Source organism: Erpetoichthys calabaricus, chromosome 11, assembly GCF_900747795.2.
Source record: "Erpetoichthys calabaricus chromosome 11, fErpCal1.3, whole genome shotgun sequence".
NCBI lineage: Eukaryota > Metazoa > Chordata > Cladistia > Polypteriformes > Polypteridae > Erpetoichthys > Erpetoichthys calabaricus.
In genome coordinates this window covers 21,748,160-21,768,431 of record NC_041404.2, presented here as the reverse complement: position 1 = coordinate 21,768,431, position 20,272 = coordinate 21,748,160, and the positions used below count along the sequence as shown (strand labels likewise).

General features: G+C 36.3%; 1 protein-coding gene across 3 annotated transcripts in view; it reads right to left on the bottom strand.

Annotated features, from left to right (window-relative positions):
• The window catches only part of rbm27 (RNA binding motif protein 27), a 124,978-nt gene that overhangs the window by 64,972 nt on the left and 39,734 nt on the right, over positions 1–20,272 (bottom strand). For 2 of the 3 annotated variants that reach the window (XM_051933462.1, XM_051933464.1), the window contains exons 5-6: positions 19,951–20,129; positions 1,003–1,257 (exon numbers count right to left, since the gene is read on the bottom strand). In XM_051933462.1, the coding sequence (XP_051789422.1) occupies positions 1,003–1,257; positions 19,951–20,129 (434 nt within the window). The remainder of the gene's footprint in view (positions 1–1,002; positions 1,258–19,950; positions 20,130–20,272) is intronic. The other variant, XM_051933465.1, reaches the window with a different exon arrangement.

Sequence of the window (20,272 nt, the reverse complement as noted above, 5' to 3'; positions counted from 1 at the left end):
AATCTGACCATTATTCTAACAACCACCGATGCACAAAACCAAACATTTTATTAATTAGCTTTTCATAGAGCACATTCACATATATTTACTAACTATACATTATATGAAATCTTTCCTACCAAAACATATTCACTATTATTTATATCACACTAACTCATAATATTGCCCCTGAAGTTGGATAAACCATGCCAATTACAACAGAAAGAACACTTGCCATTGAAATATCAATTGCTGAACATTACCAATTTATAAAAAAAAAAAAAAAAGCAAGCCATTACAAAAAGAACGTATCTGTGATCAAACCAGATGAGGAAAAATGCTCTAGAAGAGCCATGTAAATGAATGAATCCAACTAAATAATTCTTAAAACTGTGTAACCCAATACAGGGATGTAAGGGGTCAGAGCCTTAATTGGCAGAAGTCAATTTAGGGAATCAATCACCCATAACAAATGTAAACAAAAAATAAAAAGACAGTGAAATACACAGTCACTCTCCTACATAATATTTTCCCTTGACCTTACTCAAACATGTCCCTACTTTACCAAATTAACTGATATATTGTAAAATATTTTAGAAGAGAGCATGATGGAGTTGTTGGACATTAGTTTTGAACTAAAGTCAGTCAGTTAATTTGCATCTCTCTCATATGTTTAGAATAGTACTACGTTTTAAACACAGTTCACAATTATATAATGGACTGTTTCATAAATATAAAATAAGAGATTTATCACCCAAGTAAATATCCATCCTCAGCCTAAACCAAAATGCACTATAAGATCTGCAGATTAACAAAACAAGACCACTAGCAAACATGCAAGTCTAATATACAGCAGAAATAAATGTAAAATCCTATTTAGTTCTAAATTATATACATATTAACTATATGGCATGCACTATTTCTCTTTGCTGGTTAGTTATTTACAAGTCATTATTAGCTCCAATGAAGTCCCAAATGCTGCAAATGGAAATATGAAATCTCAGTTATTTATATAAGGCTTACCATCATAGTCTCTACAGCGGCGTTTCTGGGGGATGTTTCTGTTAAATGGTTTTGAGTCACTGTGATTGGAGAAGTAATTAGACCAGCTCTCAGTGGTACTGTCAGGGAGATGAGCAGGTGCTACAACTGTAACTGCACTAGGGATGGCATGACCTCCAGAGGAATACTGATGCTGTACAGGGATGCAAGTTGGCACAGATGAAGGGACATATCCCTCCGGTTCTCTTCGATCCATCTCAAACTTTAATCTGTGATCTAAAAAAAATAGATAAATATACAAAACAACGAGAAAAAAAATTAAGATAAACAAATTACATCCTATAAGAGAGCACTCTCTCAATGTAATGTGACATTCAAAGTTAAAACTTATTTTATTCTCAAAAAAAGACATCTTTGCACCTATTTATCTCAAAGACAGGCAAATGATCCACTCATCAATTCTATTCCTTAAGTTGCTGAATCAAAAATAAAAAACAGTAAAAAAAATTATTCGTATAAATAAGAAATTTGTACAAACTAAACACTGCAGGTAAAAGAACAAGAACACAGAATGTATTGCTTTTAAAGGAAACTTACTTTAGCTGTACTGTTTGCAGAACCATGAATATACAATTGCAGCAGTAAAGATAACCCTTCCAGTAATAAACAGAAATATTTCCTGATTCACGTATGCAAAGTTTCACTATAATATACTAACCATTATCATAGAATCCTGGGTGTTCAAAGCAAGGTAACACATTGTGGTTGAGTAAATACATGGGAGCAGTAACAGTATGAAAAACTAGAACGAAAGACAGTGCATCCAGGAAGAAGTAGCATCTTACAACAATTAAAACAGATCTGACTGCAAGATGACACTAGCTGCAATTCTACTGTGGATAAATTAAATATCTAACACAAGTCTAGGGAGAACACCTTTTGACATCACTTTTCAGTTTCTGTAGTAACCATCAAACCACAAAGAGCAATTAACTGTAAATATTATCTTTTTAAACAATTATCTGACTAAATCTTTACACCGAACTTCTTAAGCGTACTAATAAAAATGTAGATATAAGGCAGCTATGTGTTGTTGATTTTCAAAATAAATTTAAATTTTTGAAATTGCAGGGAAATACAATCATCCTTTTCACTTTGATACAAGTTCAAATGTGGTACTCTGGCGGGAATTCTGTACCAAGACAATTCTAAAATGACCAGAATTAAAAATAAAATCTCAAATAAACAGACTTCAGACCCATGCAGAATACTGATTAGCATTATAGCCTCATGGATCCTGTATGAATGCCAAGTCCAGGTGTGTCTGCTTCTGTGCCAGAATACTTAATGTGTCATTTGATTGGTCTAGGATATCAGAAATAACCTTTGGTGTTAGATCCAATACAAATATATATTTATACCTTTTATGATGATTGACTTATTGGGCATCTTTACAAAGTATTTTCTGGATTTACATCTTTCTGTTTACCAAATACAACTTTTATTGTTCTTCTGGGGCTACAATCTTTTTGATCCAAATCAAGTTCCCCAATTATCTTGCACCTTTAGATAACCTACTTACATTTTTCCATTTGTTTGCTTAAAAGCCTGAAGACAAAATTTATTTTTAATTAATATTCACATTCTACCCTGCAAATTCCAAATACATATAATATTGATGTTTCATAATTAAAATATATCTATATTATAATTTAAAAAATCTTGGGTCGAGACATGATTTTCTCGGAGACACTTTAACGTCCCGCAAGCAGAGGTGGGTAGTAACGAGTTACATGTACTCCATTACATTTACTTGAGTAACTTTTTAAAAAAAATTATACTTCTAAGAGTAGTTTTACTGCACCATACTTTTTACTTTTACTTGAGTACATTTTTGAAGAAGAAACGCTACTCTTACTCCGCTACATTGAGCAATACTCGAGTCGTTACTTTTTTTCCATTATATACGCTATATTTTTACCAGAGAGAAGTCACCAGTGGATCTATTGCATGATTGTTTCACCAATCAGATGTAGCCATGCAGTCAAATGACCACACACAAACTTTCTGCATCTGCAGCCTGTGAGAAACTTTTAGTCATGTGGGGCTCCTGTTCACTGTTTAAAGGTCACAACTTCACTGCAAGAACCTTGAGAGCAAAATCCTGCTGAAGCCTAACCATCACTTCACTGAGTAAAGAACAAGCACGTTTTAACCAAACATGCACAGACAGTCATGGTAAAATGACAGTTCTTATACATGCACAAGCTGCCTTGTTCTAATGTTATTTTCTATCAGCTGTGCTATTTGGAGGGCAAGTGTGTGATGATGCCCATCCCCTATAGACTCTTTTCTTTTCTCATTTTCTTTGATTTCCCTATCATTTTTTTTGTGTTGACCCGTATATATACACTCCCGTTTCCGTGGTCCTTAATCACAAGGTGCAGAAAGCCAATGAAGCAATTGAGAACGATCACACCCACACGTGCAGGTGTGACTCGCTCCAACTACCTCATTAACTCCTCGCGGTCATGCAACTGCGCCTACAGAAAATGACACGACGTTATGGATTTGAAACTGGCCTTTTTTTTTTTTTGAAGCTGCAGACCCGCTACACCACAAAGTGAATATACAGTATTATACTGTCAGTGTACAGTATATCTTGTCACTGTAAGTAGTTTGCACTGTTCAAACATACATGTTACCTACTGTAGGTATTGGCTTCAAAAGCTTTGTTGTGAAAAACAGATTTGGAACGTTGTGTTATTTGTGCAACTTTATTTTGTAAAGATGTTATTTGTACTAATTTTTTATTTTATTATTTGGAAATAGCAGAATTTGCACATTTTATATTTTTGTCTGTCTTATTACAATATTTATAAATTATAAAAAAAATAAATTATGTTCAAACAGTTACTCAGTACTTGAGTAGTCTTTTCACCATATACTTTTTTAGTCTTGAGTAATTTTTTGGATGACTACTTTTTACTTCTACTTGAGTAATATTTTTTTGAAGTAACGCTACTCTTACTTGGAGTACCGCGAGACAAAGAAAGAAGACAAAAAGACAGCTGCTGTACAGGTTTTCAAATGTTCGATGCGCTGCGCGACATGCAGATCACACAGCATGGCACAAGCAGCAGCAGTAGCAAGCCATCTGAACAAGCATAGAGGAGGAATCTATTTATAAAAAAAAAAAAAATCTTCTGGGAAGCAAAAGCAAGGCCTACGATATGTGATCTTCTCGAAAGACATTTAAAAGACATGACACGTCTCGCGGGGACTGTAAACAAGAGACTTGGTGCCAAGAGATTGTCCAAGGGCCGTAGCAAAAATGACAGCGGCTGTACAGGCTTTAAAAAGATCGAAGGGCAGTGCGACAGCACCTTCCCTCTAACAATGCCGATTTGGCCTAATGTAAGTAGGCTTTGAGAGTGTCTTTAAACCACTTCCTCTGGACACTCTGGGTTCCCTGGTCTGTTCAGAGATCACACTGAACAGGGATTCATAAAACCTGCTGCACACCTCCTACAAAAACCAAAACCACCTGCATGTCAATGTGATCATCACAACGAACGGTTAAACTGCAGCTTACCAACAATTATTAGCTTGATTTCTGACAATCATCTGATAAACAAGATACGTTAATCAGGAATGAACTGACATGTCTATAGAAATTCCTACAAACACAAGAAAATGACTAAAAGGCCATTCCTTTAAAGCTTGCACCCAGAAGCTGGACCTCTGGCTCATTCTGATGGAAATCTAAGTCTAAGTTGAAAATTGGATGTGTGGACACTGGATATATGTTCCTTTAAAATTGCATGCAATTCTTCATTATGTTTAGAAAAGGCAGCTAAATCATTCTCTTGAAAGCAAAACACCAAGGTCAAGGTGCAGTTTATAAAAAACAGACACATTTTACAAAATAACATCTTGCCTGATAATAGTCATGACTTATTCAAACTCATCAAAAGCAGAACATATTAGAAAATAAGCAGTGTACAGTAATCCCTCGCTATATCGCGCTTCACCTTTCGCGGCTTCACTCTATCGCTGATTTTATATGTAAGCGTATCTATAATAATAAAAGGCAAAGCCCTCACTGACTGACTGACTCACTGACTGACTGACTGACTGACTCATCACTAATTCTCCAACTTCCCGTGTAGGTGGAAGGCTGAAATTTGGCAGGCTCATTCCTTACAGCTTACTTACAAAAGTTAGGCAGGTTTCATTTCGAAATTCAAAGCGTAATGGTCATAACTGGAACATATTTTTTGTCCATACACTGTAATGGAGGAGGCGGAGTCACGTGTCGCGTCATCACGCCTCCTACGTAATCACGTGAACTAAAAACAAGGAAGAGATTTACAGCACGAGTCACACGCGGGAACGAAGGTAAATGACGTTAATTTTTGACTGTCTTTTAATACTGTGTAAGCATACATATTAACACGTGCAATTAAACGTGTGCATTTACGGGGTGATTTCTCAGGCTTAAAAGCTCACCTTTTATCAAACGCGGGAACAAAGGTAACTGACGTTGTTCACTGTCTTTTAATACTGTGTAACCATACATATTAACACATGTGCAATTAAACGTGTGCATTTACGGGGTGATTTCTCAGGCTTAAAAGCTCGCCTTTTACTAAAAAGGTAAATGCAAAACTATTTTCAATCAGTTTATTGAAACGCTCCCGTTAAGGATTGCAATAACATATTCGCGAGATAAAAGAACGAAGTAGGGGGAAATGGAGGAACAGCCGGAAACAGCGAAGAGCAAAACATTAATTAAACAATTGAGAACGGAGCGAGTGAAGCATACAAGCATGTTCATAAGGGAAACAAAGCACGGTGTAAAACGTAAGTTTAAATTAAATTTATAGAAACGCTCCCGCTGCGGATTGCAATAACATATTCGCGAGATAAAAGTTTAATGAGAAGACACGAGGTATAAACGAACCACACGCCGTGGCGCAACGTTAAGGGCAACAGTTTCAACCATTCTATGATCTGTTTCTCGCAACTGAAAGACGGCACATGGCGGATGTTAGCCGACTTGCTGACCGCAACGTTAGGGGCTTCAACTATGGCGCTGACGCCACATCTCAGTGCCAACACTTTGCAGACTCTACTTAAAAGACACGCCCTCCTCACTGGACAGTTAAAAAGACCAATCAAACTAACGATGACATCAAGTATTACCCAATCAAAAGTAGGAAAGGAGGCATCTTCATAAAATGCGTGTGGGATGATTTGCATGACACGCTGCTTTAAAAAAAAATGATAAAAAAAATACGGGATAAATCCTGTCCAGTATTGATTCAAAACGGGACGCGCAATTTCATTCTCAAACGCGGCACGATTCCGTATTTTAAAGGACGGGTGGCAACCCTACAGTGCCAGGTAACCACCCATACAATCAGATTGTGATTCAGACTAGGAATGCAATGAATGTAATTACCCCGATCTACATACAAGGCGAAAGTCTTGCAACATTCAATGATGATGGTTTGGGATAATTAGTACTTATTAAGTACACCATGGCACATAAAAGAGCTTATGAAGCCTTGAACCGAAAAAAGCAAGATCTCAGAGATCGTAAAAAAAAAAAAAGGAGGTAATGTCGTTTTACTCACTGTACATTTTACTCAAACATTACCAGTTATTCCACGAGGGAGACCAGCAGATGAACTCAACGCGTGTTTAAAATCCATGCTTCTCCCACGCTCGGTTATATGTCGCGTGTTCTCGGGTAGGTACACCAAAAAATTTATACATTTAAGCATGTAATGGGCAAACAAAAAATGAGGTATGCCCGAAGGCACTGCAGTAGTACTCAATGTAACTTTACTTCTTAAATATTAATGTTTTACTGTTTAATAATTTATACGCTTCTTATATATTGTTCAAATTCTTTTATCAAAATACCAGTGACAGCGCAATGCACGATAACATGGAGTGAATACACCATACGCATCTGCCCACGGCCGCCCTGGTGTGCGCAGATAGGAGTTGATTGTAAAATAAAATAAACATAAAAAGAGTAATACAATCATCACCCATAAAGCGGATAGCAGACGTGACGTATTTTATGTGTACCAGATTTCAAGTCAATAGGTGAAACGGTTTGCAAGCTACAGGTGATTTAAAATCCTGGACAGACCAACGAAAAGCCACGGTAGCAAATTAGAGAAGAAGATTTTACTGTTTAATAATTTATATTTATATGAAATGTGCTTCTTATATATTACTTCATATTCTCATATGATAATGATGTTAATGTTGTTTATATTGATTTCTATGTTATTGTAAGTGCATCTATGTGTGTATATGTATGTATGTATGTGTATATATATATATATATATATATATATATATATATATATATATATATATATATATATATATATATATATATATATAAAATATATATATATAAAACATATATGTCTATATGTATATATAATATATCTGTATATGTGTGTATATGTGTGTGTATATGTGTATATGTATATATATATGACAGCAACACTCATAACAATGACAACACAATTACATTGACAATCATGTTACGTTATTTTTAAAATGTTTCCTTTACTTTTTCATAACCTCTTTAACACACTACTTCTCCGCTGCGAAGCGCGGGTATTTTGCTAGTTTAAATATATATCGCAGAGTTTTTGCTGGTTCGCGGATTTCTGCGGACAATGGGTCTTTTAATTTCTGGTACATGCTTCCTCGGTTGGTTTGCCCAGTTGATTTCATACAAGGGACGCTATTGGCAGATGGCTGAGAAGCTACCCAACTTACTTTTCTCTCTCTCTTGCGCTGACTTTCTCTGATCCTGACGTAGGGGGATTGAGCAGGGGGGCTGTTCACACACCTAGACGATACGGACGCTAGTCTAAAAATGCTGAAAGATTATCTTCATGTTGCTACCTTCTGTGCAGCTGCTTCGTGAAGCGACATGCTACACGGTGCTTCGCATACTTAAAAGCTCGAAGGGCACGTATTGATTTTTGATTGTTTGTTTTTCTCTGTCTCTCTCTCTCTGCTCCTGACAGAGGGGGTGTGAGCTGCTGCCTTCATTGTAACTGCTTTGTGCCGCGGTGCTTCGCATACTTAAAAGCCAAACAGCCCTATTGATTTGTTTGCTTTCCTCTCTCTTTCTGACAGTCTCTGCTCCTGACGGGCACTCCTTTGAAGAGGAAGATATGCTTGCATTTTTAATTGTGAGACGGAACAGTCATCTCTGTCTTGTCATGGAGCACAGTTTAAACTTTTGAAAAAGAGACAAATGTTTGTTTGCAGTGTTTGAATAACGTTCTGGTCTCTCTACAACCTCCTGTGTTTCTGTGCAAATCTGTGACCCAAGCATGACAATATAAAAATAACCATATAAACATATGGTTTCTACTTCGTGGATTTTCACCTTTCGCGGGGTGGTCTGGAACGCAACCCCCGCGATGGAGGAGGGATTACTGTATACATTTAATTTCTTTTAATTAAAAATAGAATAAAATGCATTCATTTATCTAATCAAAAGAAAACATTTTATGTAAGCCTGTAGTAGTCAATAGGCACATTTACACATGCATCTCAACAACCCGGTTATTCACAGAAACCTAAAATGCCATGAAAACTCTTATTCCAGCTACAGACGCTAGGTTATTGGGGCTCTGAGACCAAATTGTATTTATTAAAGGCAGACACTTAGCTTCCGATCTTCGACACCTGTTTAATGTAATATATTCACCCACAAAGTCAAACACCCTGGAGATATTATCATCGTTGGATGCAGAAAAAGCATTTGATATGTTCGAATGGAACTACCTTTTCACTACATTGGAGAAATTTGGGTTTGGCCCAAACATTTGTGTATGGATCAAACTACTGTATACCCATCCAAAAGCTTCAGTTTGTATTAACATTAATTCAGAATACTTTAAACTAGAATGTGGTACCAGACAAGGATGTCCCTTGTCACCACTGCTTTTCGCAATTGCCATTGAGCCACCAGCAAATCACTGTTGAAATGCTAATGAGATAAAGGGAATTATCAGAGAAGGACTGGAACAGAAGGTTTCTCTATATGCAGATGATATGGTACTGTATATATCAGATCCACAAAATACTGTGCCTGCAGTCCTAACAGCACTAATAGAGTTTCAAAAGATTTCTGGTTTCAGAATCAATTTGAATAAAAGGGTGCTCTTCCCAGTGAACTCTCAAGCATACAATATTAAGATTGGACACCTTCCCTTTTATCATGGCAGATCAGTTTAAATACCTAGGGTTAAACATCACAAGTAAACCTAAAGCTCTTTATCAACAAAATTTTGCCGTCTAGATGGAAAAAATTATGCAAGACTTGCATAGATGGTCAACCTTTAATCTCACTTTAACTGGGAATTAACATTGTTAAGGTGGATATCCTTCCTACGCTTCTCTTTTTATTTCAAAACATTCCAATATATATCAGTAGATCTTTTTTTAAGAAACTGCTTCTCACTTGTCTTTGTTTTAAGAGCTGTGAGCACATGAAGTATGTCTGCCAAATGCATTCCAACAACTGCTAGGTTAGATGTCCGTGAACTTGTTTTAAATGTCTCACTGCCTTGTCCCGCGGGACATCAAATTGTCTTCCGAGAAGGTCATGTCTCGTCTCCCTAATCTCCCTCCCAAGATTTTTTTTGATTTTTTTTTTTTTTATAACAGATTAGATTCAACCATAACCTAATTTATTTGGAATTCAAAACATCCATGTATCTAAAGGGCAACCCTACAAAGACCTAAGGCAAAAGGTGGCATGGCTCTACCTAACTTTCAATTTTATTACTGGGCAGCAAATATACACGCTATAAAAACATGGGCATGGACACAAATAGATGAACATACACAGGCTTGGTCCGCAACAGAAATAAAATCCTGCAGTACTTCTTTATATTGCTTGCTTTCCAACCCAATAAATACAAGTTCGCCAATATACTAACAGACCAATTAATTGTGCTTCACTCACTCAGAATATGGAACCAAAGTGGGAAGTATTTTAAGATAGAGAAGCTTTTATCTGTGGCACCTCTGCATGAGAACCACCTTTTTCCACCCTCTCAAACGTATGCAGTTTAATGTTGGGAAAACATTTCGGATTAAATCACTTAGAGATCTGTAAATAGACAACGTCTTTGCATCCTATGAACAATTACACTCCAAATTTAACTTTTCAGCAACACATTTCTTTCACTACCTTCAAATTAGAAACTTTGTTAAACAAAACCTGCCCAATTTTCCTCACCTCCCACCAGGGCTGTGGAGTCAGAGTCACAGAGACAATTTTGAGTACCTGGAGTCAGGGTCAGAGTCGGCAAAAATGAATAGACTTCGACTCCTAATAAATTTAAATTGTAATAAAAAAAAATACAGCAAGTTCAAATGTCCCATTTCACAAACAATAGTCATAATTAAGTACTTATCTGATGTACAAATAAAGCCCAGGGCATAGTTGTGTTACTACTAGTGTGAAGTACATCTGAGCTATTATACAACCTGACATTCACATATTGTAATCTGGATTAGGGTACATTACAAAAAGTGTTTTAATTTTATTTCAGATATAATGTGTTTAACAAGTTCATTTGAGTATAAATAAGAGTAATGTGTGTTCACGGATTCTCATCTATTGTTTAAACTGGCAAGTACAGTGGAGAGTCAGCTTCCTAGCCAGTAGTTCTGTGGTTAAATGACGTGTATGTTGCCTTCCTTTAATCAACATGGAAAATACATTAGCATATTAAATACAGAGGAGTCGGAGTTAGGAGTACCAGAAACTAAGGAGTCGCAGCCGAAGGATTCATCTACAAACTCCACAGCCCTGCCTCCCACCTACCTCTTATGTGGAAAAAAATAGGACTCAGACAGCATTTCTGTAATATATAAAACCATTTTACAGTCCCTCCCCCTTTCAAAGATCCATGAGTACAGTGGGAAAAGGATCTCTCACTTAACATCTCAGAAAAGGAGTGGAAAGTTGCAATGTACAGAATTCACTTGCGCTCCATATGTGCAAAGCATAGAATTATTCAACTCAAAATTATATATCGAGCGCATCTCTCTCGTTTAAAATTCTCCAAAATGTTTCCAGGGCAAGATCCAACCTGCGAACACTGCAATCACGTTCCGGCCTCAATGGGCCACATGTTTTGTGCACGCACCAAATTAATATCACTCTGGACCAAACTCTTTAAATGCCTTTCAGACAGCCTTGGTATCATAATCCCTCCTAATCCACTAACAGCTGTGTTTGGGGTACTCCCAGATGGGCTTAAAGTTGAGAAGAACAAACAAACTGTAATTGCCTTTACTGCACTATTGGCATGTAAACTTATCTTGGTCAACTGGAAGAATCCTAACTCTCCTATTCTAAGTCATTGGGTAACTGATGTTATATACTATTTGAAACTGGAAAAAAATCAAATTCAATCTTAGAGGATCTGTACAAAACTTTTTCAAAACCTGGCAGGATCTAATCAATAACATTTTAGAAAAACATTTAAATTGAGGAAGCAGGTTCTCTCCCCTCTTTTACTCCATTTATCTAAAGTTTTACTCTGCTGCCCTAGCTCCCTTTCTCAGGGGTGGGGGATGATTTGTTTTGAACCTTTTTTTTTTTATAAAATTTGAGTTATTTGTATGGAATGCTATTTGATTTTTATTAAAATCAATAAAAATAAAAAAATAGATTGTTAATACAGAAATGTTGGCCTACTGAAAAGTATGTCCATGTACACACTCAATACTTGGTTGGGGCTCCTATTGCATAAATTACTGCATCAATGCAAATGGCATGTAGGCGATCGGCCTGTGGCACTGCGGAGGTGATATGGGAGCCCAGGATGCTTTGATAGCGGCCTTCTGCTCGTCTGCATTGTTGGGTCTGGTGTCTCTCATTTTCCTCTTGACAATTCCCCGTTTAGGTCAGGCGAGTTTGCTGGCCAATCAAGTACAGTGATACCATGGTCATTAAACCAGGTATTGGTAATTTTGGCAGTGTGGGCAGGTGCCAAGTCCTGCTGGAAAATGAAACCAGCATCTCCATAAAGCTTGTCAGCAGAGGAAAGCATGAACTCTGGGACCTTGATTTCCAAATGAAATGCAAAATTTACTCTCATCTGAAAAGAGGACTTTGGACCACTGAGCAACAGTGCTGTCCGTTTTCTCCTTAGCCTGGGTAAGATGCCTCCAACGTTGTCTCTAGTTTAGGAGTGGCTTGACACAAGGAATGCAACAGTTGCAGCCCAGGTCCCAGATACGTTTGTGTGGTGTGGCTCTTGAAGCACCGACTCCAGGCGTAGTCCACTTCATGTGAATTCTTGAATAGATTGTGCTTCACAATCCTCTGAAGACTGCGGTTTATCCCTGTTTCTTGTGCACCTTTTTCTGGCACATTTTTTCATTCCACTCAACTTTCCATTAATTTGCTTGGATACAGCACTCTGAACAGCCAGCTTCTTTAGCAATGACCTTCTGTGGCTTACCCTCCATGTGGAGGATGTCAATGACTGCATTCTGGACAACTGTCAAGTAGACAGTCTTCCCCATGATTGTGTGGCCTACTGAACCAGACTGAGAGACAATTTAAAGGCTCAGGACACCTATGCAGGTGTTTTGGGTTAATTAGCCAAGTGGAGTGTGACACCATGAGTCTACAATATTGAACTTTTTCACAACATTCTAATTTTCTGAGATATTGATTTTTGGATTTTCATTACCTGTAGGCCATAATCTGCAAAATGAAAAGAAATAAATGCTTGAAATATCATATATTATATATATACACACACAGTGCATCCGGAAAGTATTCACAGCGTATCACTTTTTCCATCGGGTTCTTGGTCACCTCCCTGACTAAGGCCCTTCTCCCCTGATCGCTCAGTTTAGATGGCCGGCCAGCTCTAGGAAGAGTCCTGGTGGTTTAGAACTTCTTCCACTTATGGATGATGGAGGCCACTGTGCTCATTGGGACCTTCAAAGCAGCAGAAATTTTTCTGTAACCTTCCCCAGATTTGTGCCTTGAGACAATCCTGTCTCAGAGGTCTACAGACAATTTCTTTGACTTCATGCTTGGTTTGTGCTCTGACATGAACTGTCAACTGTTGGACGTTATATAGACAGGTGTGTGCCTTTCCAAATCATGTCCAATCAACTGAATTTACCACAGGTGGACTCCAATTAAGCTGCAGAAATATTTCAAGGATGATCAGGGGAAAGAGCATGCACTAGAGCTCAATTTTAAGTTTCATGGCAAAGGCAGTGAATACATATGTACATGTGCTTTCTCAATTTTTTTTATTTTTAATAAATTTGCAAAAATCTCAAGTAAACTTTTTTCATGTTGTCATTATGGGGTGTTGTGTGTAGAATTGTAAGAAAAAAATGAATTTAATCCATTTTGGAATAAGGCTGTAACATAACAAAATGTGGAAAAAGTGATGCGCTGTGAATACTTTCCGGATGCACTGTGTATATATATATATATATATATATATATATATATATATATATATATGTGTGTGTGTGTATTGAATCTATATAAGAGTTTCACTTTTTGAATTGAATTACTGAAATGAACTTTTTGATATTTTGATTTATTGAGGTGCACCTGTATGTTGTACTCTTGTCAGTACACATATGTATTTGCTCCAAACACACTTTCAGCATGATATGGGTAAATGCATTCATAAAATAAAATTTCCCGAGGCAAATGCCAGACGATCACACTACTCCTTCTCCTGGCTAAAATTATCGGTTTTAATATTTCAGAAATTGCTCGATTTAGGTTGATGAGCTGAATGTTCAGTGCTAAACTCAGGAACACAGTCTCAGGAGCAGTAGGGTAACACACTAAAAGCAACATGCATTATGTAGTCCAATTACTTTTTGAAGTAACAAGTAACCTAATGCAATATTGCTTTTATTGAAGTCAAAACACCTGTGTTATTATTCCTCCAGCGGCACTGGGTATAAGGCAAGAAGCACAACTACCATGTGCTTTGCAGGGTTCAATCATACAGCCAAGCAGAAAAGACTGATGTATTCAATTTGGTAACAGAAACCTATAATTAAAGCATCAATTTGGCTAAACACATATATAAAACACAAGATAATTCCCACAGGCTTAATGCTTATTTTCGGATTCACGGTGGCCAATTATCATGTTTAACAACATTGGAGTTGTATTACAAAAGAGAACTCCTGAAGATTACTTGCCCATGTAATTGCAGATTTTTAAGAAACCAGGTTTCTGTTTTAACTGGGTTATTCATTTTAAACCTGTTGTGTGTGTGTGTGTGTGTGTGTGTGTGTGCAGGTTCAGTTCTGTAGATGTGGTTAAAGGTACTGCCTTGCACATATGGTGTACATTTTTGAGAAAATATATTGGAAGCGATTTAAAGATTTGTCCAAACCCAAGGTAATGAAGCTGGAGAAATTAAACCACAGTGATAAAGTTGTAATTTTTATGTATTTTTAAAAGAAAATGAGCTGCACACACTAGGTACTTTAGTTATTTTCAATACCTATTTAAAACACATACAATCAAGTTTTCACAGGACTGCGAGAGGCCCTCTTTTCAGGTCAGTGCGTCTAAGGAGCAATGATACTTTACATTGAAAGACATAAAAATCCAGTATGCTTGGGCTGGTATAAAGAAAAAGAAGATGTCATTTGAAAGAAACCAGATACATCGATTAGTGATGGGTGAAACTATTTTGTTTGCATTATATTGAACAAATAATTGTAGATGGCAGTATATTTTAAATTAGTATTTTTTTTAGTCTTCATTGTAATGATTTCCATTTTTCTTTTTATTCTTTTTTTGTTTTGCTGCAGCAGCAAGCCCATACCTGCTCCGGATACAAAAATGGGTTCTAAATGTCACTGTGCCTTCATGGACAACATAACTAAAGCAAAATTTCCTCATTGTAGTGCCACTGACTGTCAACTGATGATGAGACATACTAGTATTTAAAACAAGGTTTACTTATTTGAGAATTTTGTACTTTATCTTCTGCAGCAAATAGCCCCCAGGTGATATGTCAGCAGTGATCTACTGAATCTATTTCATGGCACCAGCGAGATTCTTTCTGACACAGCTGTTTCTTCACTGCCATGACAACGCTCACCTTTCAGGAGATGAATTCTGATACTAATAACTGCTATGCCCGTCAAGAGGAAGTTGCAAAAATAATAATAAATAAATAAATAAAATTAAAAAAAGGATCAATTGTTGTAGTTGTGAAATGTTGTCCCATTATGACTTCAGCTGCTCAACAGTTTGGGGTTCCCTTTCTTGTATTTTTTGCCTCATACTGCAGCAAATGTTTTCAATGAGTGACAGCTCTGGAGTGCTGGCAGGCTAGCTTAGCATCCTGACTCTTAATACAAAGCCATTCTATTGTAATGCATAATGTGGTTTGGCATTGTCTTGCTGAAATAAACCGGACCTTCCCTGAAACAAAAGAAAAAGAAAAAGAAAAGAAAAAGAAAAGAAAAAAGCATATGTTGTTCCAAAACCTGCACATATCATTCTGCATTAATGGTGCCTTCCCAGGTTCGTACTAATGCACTCTCATACCAATACAGAAACTGACTTTTTAACTGTGCATTGATAATAAGCCAGTTTGTCCCTCTTTCTCTTTAGCCATGAGGATGTGGTGTTCATGGTTTCCAAAAAGAATTTTAAATTTTGATTCATCAGACTACAGGATGGTTTTACACTTTGCTTCTTCAGTGCTTCTTCAGTCCATCTTAAACGAGCTCAAGCTCAGATGAGGAAGCAGTGTTTCTGGATTATCTTTGTATGTGGTTTCTTCTTGCATTTTATCTTGCAAGTTGCAAATACAGCGACAAACTGTTCACAGACAAGAGTTTTTGGAACTGGTCCAGAACCCATCCAGTGATTTGCCCTTCAGAATCATGATGGTTTATAATGCAGTGCCGCTTGAAGGCCAAAAGATCACAGCCATCCAATATTTGTTTTCAGCCTTGTCTTTAACATTGTGGAGCATTGTGACAAAGAGTTTGATTTTGTAAATCATATTGCTAAAAGTAAGCAGCACACTTCAAATTTATTATAAATTGAATGCAGCAATGAAGTAAAGAGTTTTGTGTCACCATATTAAATAAGACATTTCTTTCTGAGAGAAAAAGCCTAATGTAACAAGACTGCCTAAACACATAGCAGCTGCAGCATGCACATCTTAAATTACTCTGGATTATTGATAAGGAACTTGAACAGCAGCCATAGGTGGCACATTAAATTCAACTGATTCATGTTCACTAAAGCATGCGTCTCTTCAAACCATTTTTTGACTGGGGGAGAAGGAAGGTCATAAATTTATGCAACCAAAATGTAGTTTGAAAAATTTTAAATGAAAAGGATTGATAAACTATGTTGATCTAAATTAATGAAATTCACTTTATTGGCCAGGTACACTAATGTGTACTAGAACTTTGTCTTGATAGTATTGGGGCAACATACAAGGACAACAAAGAATACAAAAGATATATAAAGAGATAACATATAAAATGATAAAATATGATGCAGCATACAAGGGCATACAAAAAATAAATACAGTAGAATTAAAATACAAGGCAACCTAGTGTGCAGGTATACATAAGATACTGTGCAGAAGCTCAGACTGGATTAGTCAGAAAAATTGCATTTGTAAAAAACTATTTAGGTGACATGTTGTGGTCAAATCAAAACCTCTTGTATGCTCATGAAAAAAATACAGTAATTACTCCTTACAACAAATATGTGCCATAATTCTTCACTGCAAGCGCTTGACAGCTTAGAATATTAAAGAGCGGCTAAAAAAATAAAAGTTTAACTAAAATATTACACCATACTAAAAGATAGAGCATGATGAGTAATACTGTATTTCCTTTTTTATGTACAGATGTAGTAAGCATCATATTTTTCCCCATCCAAAATTGCCTATTGATGTTTCAACTGTTAAGAAACTGAACAGTTGTTATAGGTCCTCTATATAGGCGTATTTTGTACCTGGACTCAACCACACATTCCAAAGAACTTTCTCTTTCTCTTCTATAGGTAACTGTATAATAGTCTATTAAGTTTTAAAAGGAATAATTTCAAAACTTTAAAAAAACTGCACTGTAAAATAATTTAAAATTAGATTTTGCTCAATATTGTAATGTTAATTTTTATTGCCATTTAAGCTAATGGATAATATTTTTCTAACAGTCACTTTTGAACAGCATTTCATATTTTATTAATGCTAGAAAGAGTAGTTTCATATGGCCAATATTCACAATATAATTCCTCCCAATAAAAACTTATGTGTTATTTAATTTTTCAAAATAATATTCATCACATAATGTCACTACTAAAATGTCATTAAAATTGAGATTTAAACAAATATTGTGATTTAAATCATTTAAATCTTACTAAAATAACGCAAGCTTTGTGCTTTATTGTACTATACCGATGGGTAAGGATTGGAAAAAAATGGAAAATGGCTTGGGGGGCAAGCTGCCTAAAAATGTCATCTCTTGAGATGAAACTACATTAATATTTTCCAGTGAAACAGGGTGAGCTTTAAGATGGAAAAATATCTGCAGTCAGTGTAGGTGTAAACTGCAACAGGTGAAATACCCCATTACAATTTTGTAAAAAAAAAAAAAAAAAAAAAACATGCATACTTTAAGTGCTGGAAAAAGGTTAAACAGAAAAGCTACTCCTCTAAGATAGTGTTATTAGTACAGTAGAGTCTTGCTTATCCGACATAAACGGGCTGGCAGAACGTCGGATAAGCGAAAATGTCGGATAATGGGAGGTGTTAAGAAAAAGCCTATTAAACGTCAAACTATGTTATAATTTTACACATTACGAACCTAATACAGTGGAACCTCAGTTCACGAACATCTCTGAAAGTTCGACAAACTTTTGCCTCTGTGCACGACCACACACTCGGTATAGGAACAAGCCAGTTTCCCTTTCGGTTTGTGCGCGCCAATGATTTCCGCACGTGTTCAGTCTCTCCCTGTGTATTCCCTGTGCAGCGTTACGAGAGCGCGAGAGACAGACACAGACAGACACATGCACGCGCAAGAGAGAGACACACATGCACACACACACGCGAGAGAAAGATGAGACATACGCGCGCGCGAGAGAGAGAGAAAGAGAAAAAACCCGCACGCACGCACACACACACACAAGCCAGAGAGGGCCAGCCACATAATCCACTGTAATCATGTTTTACAACAAAACAGAAAAATTTAACTGAAAAAATGAATTTAGCAACAAAAAATAGACTACGCTCACGCTCGCAACTTGCAGTTCTTGTTGCCGATTGATGCGTTTTTTTTTTTTTGCGGTGGGACGTCGGATAATACAGAATGTTGGATAAGCGAGACTCTACTGTATTTGTGGAATAACTAAGTGCACCAATCTGTTCCCCAGGAGACAAAGGATGTCCTCAAGAAAGTTTTGGTGATGTGTTGCAAAAGGTTCCTTTCAAGCAAATTTTGTTTATAGGGTTATTACTGTCATATGTCCAGAGTACAGTGAAATTGTTACTTGCATATGCTAATCATAATATAGCATTTTACAATTGTCTGGTACCCTTTATTTTGATCTGGAGATTAGAATTACAGATTATCACTTTGTACATGTGTGAAGTAGCAGGTGAATGAGGAGCTATACATACATCTCCCAACTTCTCAGTTGTTCTTCTGCTGCACACAGTCATGGTTCCTACTATTGCTAAGATGTAGTCCGACGCTCCACTCCATACACACAGGATCCTGCTCAGCTCTTATCTGTACTGTCTCTACTCTCTAGCCTCTCAAAAGGTTAATCTATTAAGATCCCTATTACATTGTGACTGCTATAAATAAAACGCCATTGCTTCATACATAAGATGTAGAGCTATGAACGTTAAATGCCTTCAAATAAACCATACCATGGAAAGCAGATGCAGGAACCTAAACAAAAAAAAAAACTCCCCAATAAGGAAACATTATCTGCATTACAGTCATCTCTGAGACAACATTATGAGACAACATTTCAAAACATATATTATGGCCAGAATTAATGGGGCTCAGGTCATAATGTTGCTTTGAAATGGAATGATGTGACAGACTGGTCTGACTATATATTGCGGTATATCAAATAATTTAGTGGAAGCACAGGGATACATAAACATGCACTTTGCATAGGCTCCTAAAAATGAATTAGCAAAAAAAAAATAAAATAAATTTAAAAAAAAAAAATTGTGGCATTCTGGTTACTTATGCAAAATTATCTGAAACCTAAACAAATGTTTTTTTTTTTTTGTTTTTTTTTTAAAACGGATAATCTGAAATAAATGATGTAATGGCAGACTATTTTTTTTTAAATTAAGTGTTACCATTCTGCTTAAATAGTCCCATATTAATAATTATCAGACACCTGACAAAGTAACTTGTGTATCTATGTGAGTTAATTCTAGTTACAAAAGTAGCTGTACAAAGCTGATGGAAATAATTTATGAATACTGTCATTGTTTAGTGAAACACTTATAATTTGATTCTGACAGTATTTATTACATGTTACTTATAAATAAAAAACAAAAAGTGAATGAATAAATTTATTACATGCACATATTAAGATAAATTATGTATGATGATCATATAGCCATTCTTTTTAAATGATGTGGTGAAATTCCTTCTCATTAACTGTTACATCGCTACTTGAATAGCAATATCAATTACTTTCCTGCATAGTTTATTCCTCCTTGCTGGTTTATTCCTTTGTCAACAGAAATCTGAGCAATAGTAAATATGTATTTAATTTCTGTTTAAATAAACTTAACATAAGAACACAAAAGAAATACGTATCACTCTATTTACAATCACTGGAAGGTAACTTAATAAAATTAAGATAAAGTGTAAGGTTACCTTTGGTACGGTTATGATCTTTGTCCAGTGTTTTCCCTCGGCTGCCACTGCGGCTCCGACTTCTACTTCTGCTGGAACCTCTGCGTCGATCATACCTCTCTCTGTAAATGTCGGCGTTCTTATGTGGCCTGTCGCCATCTCTGCGTTTCCGATCATCTCTTCTTTTGTCTTCACGATTACTAAACAAAAGACCATACAACATTTTAACTGACAAGCAAAATGTTCTGTAAACATCTTTTCTGGGAATGTAAACTACTTTTGAATACCAAGAATGGATTTAAACTTTCATAAATTACTTTACTAACATTAAAGCAATCACTTT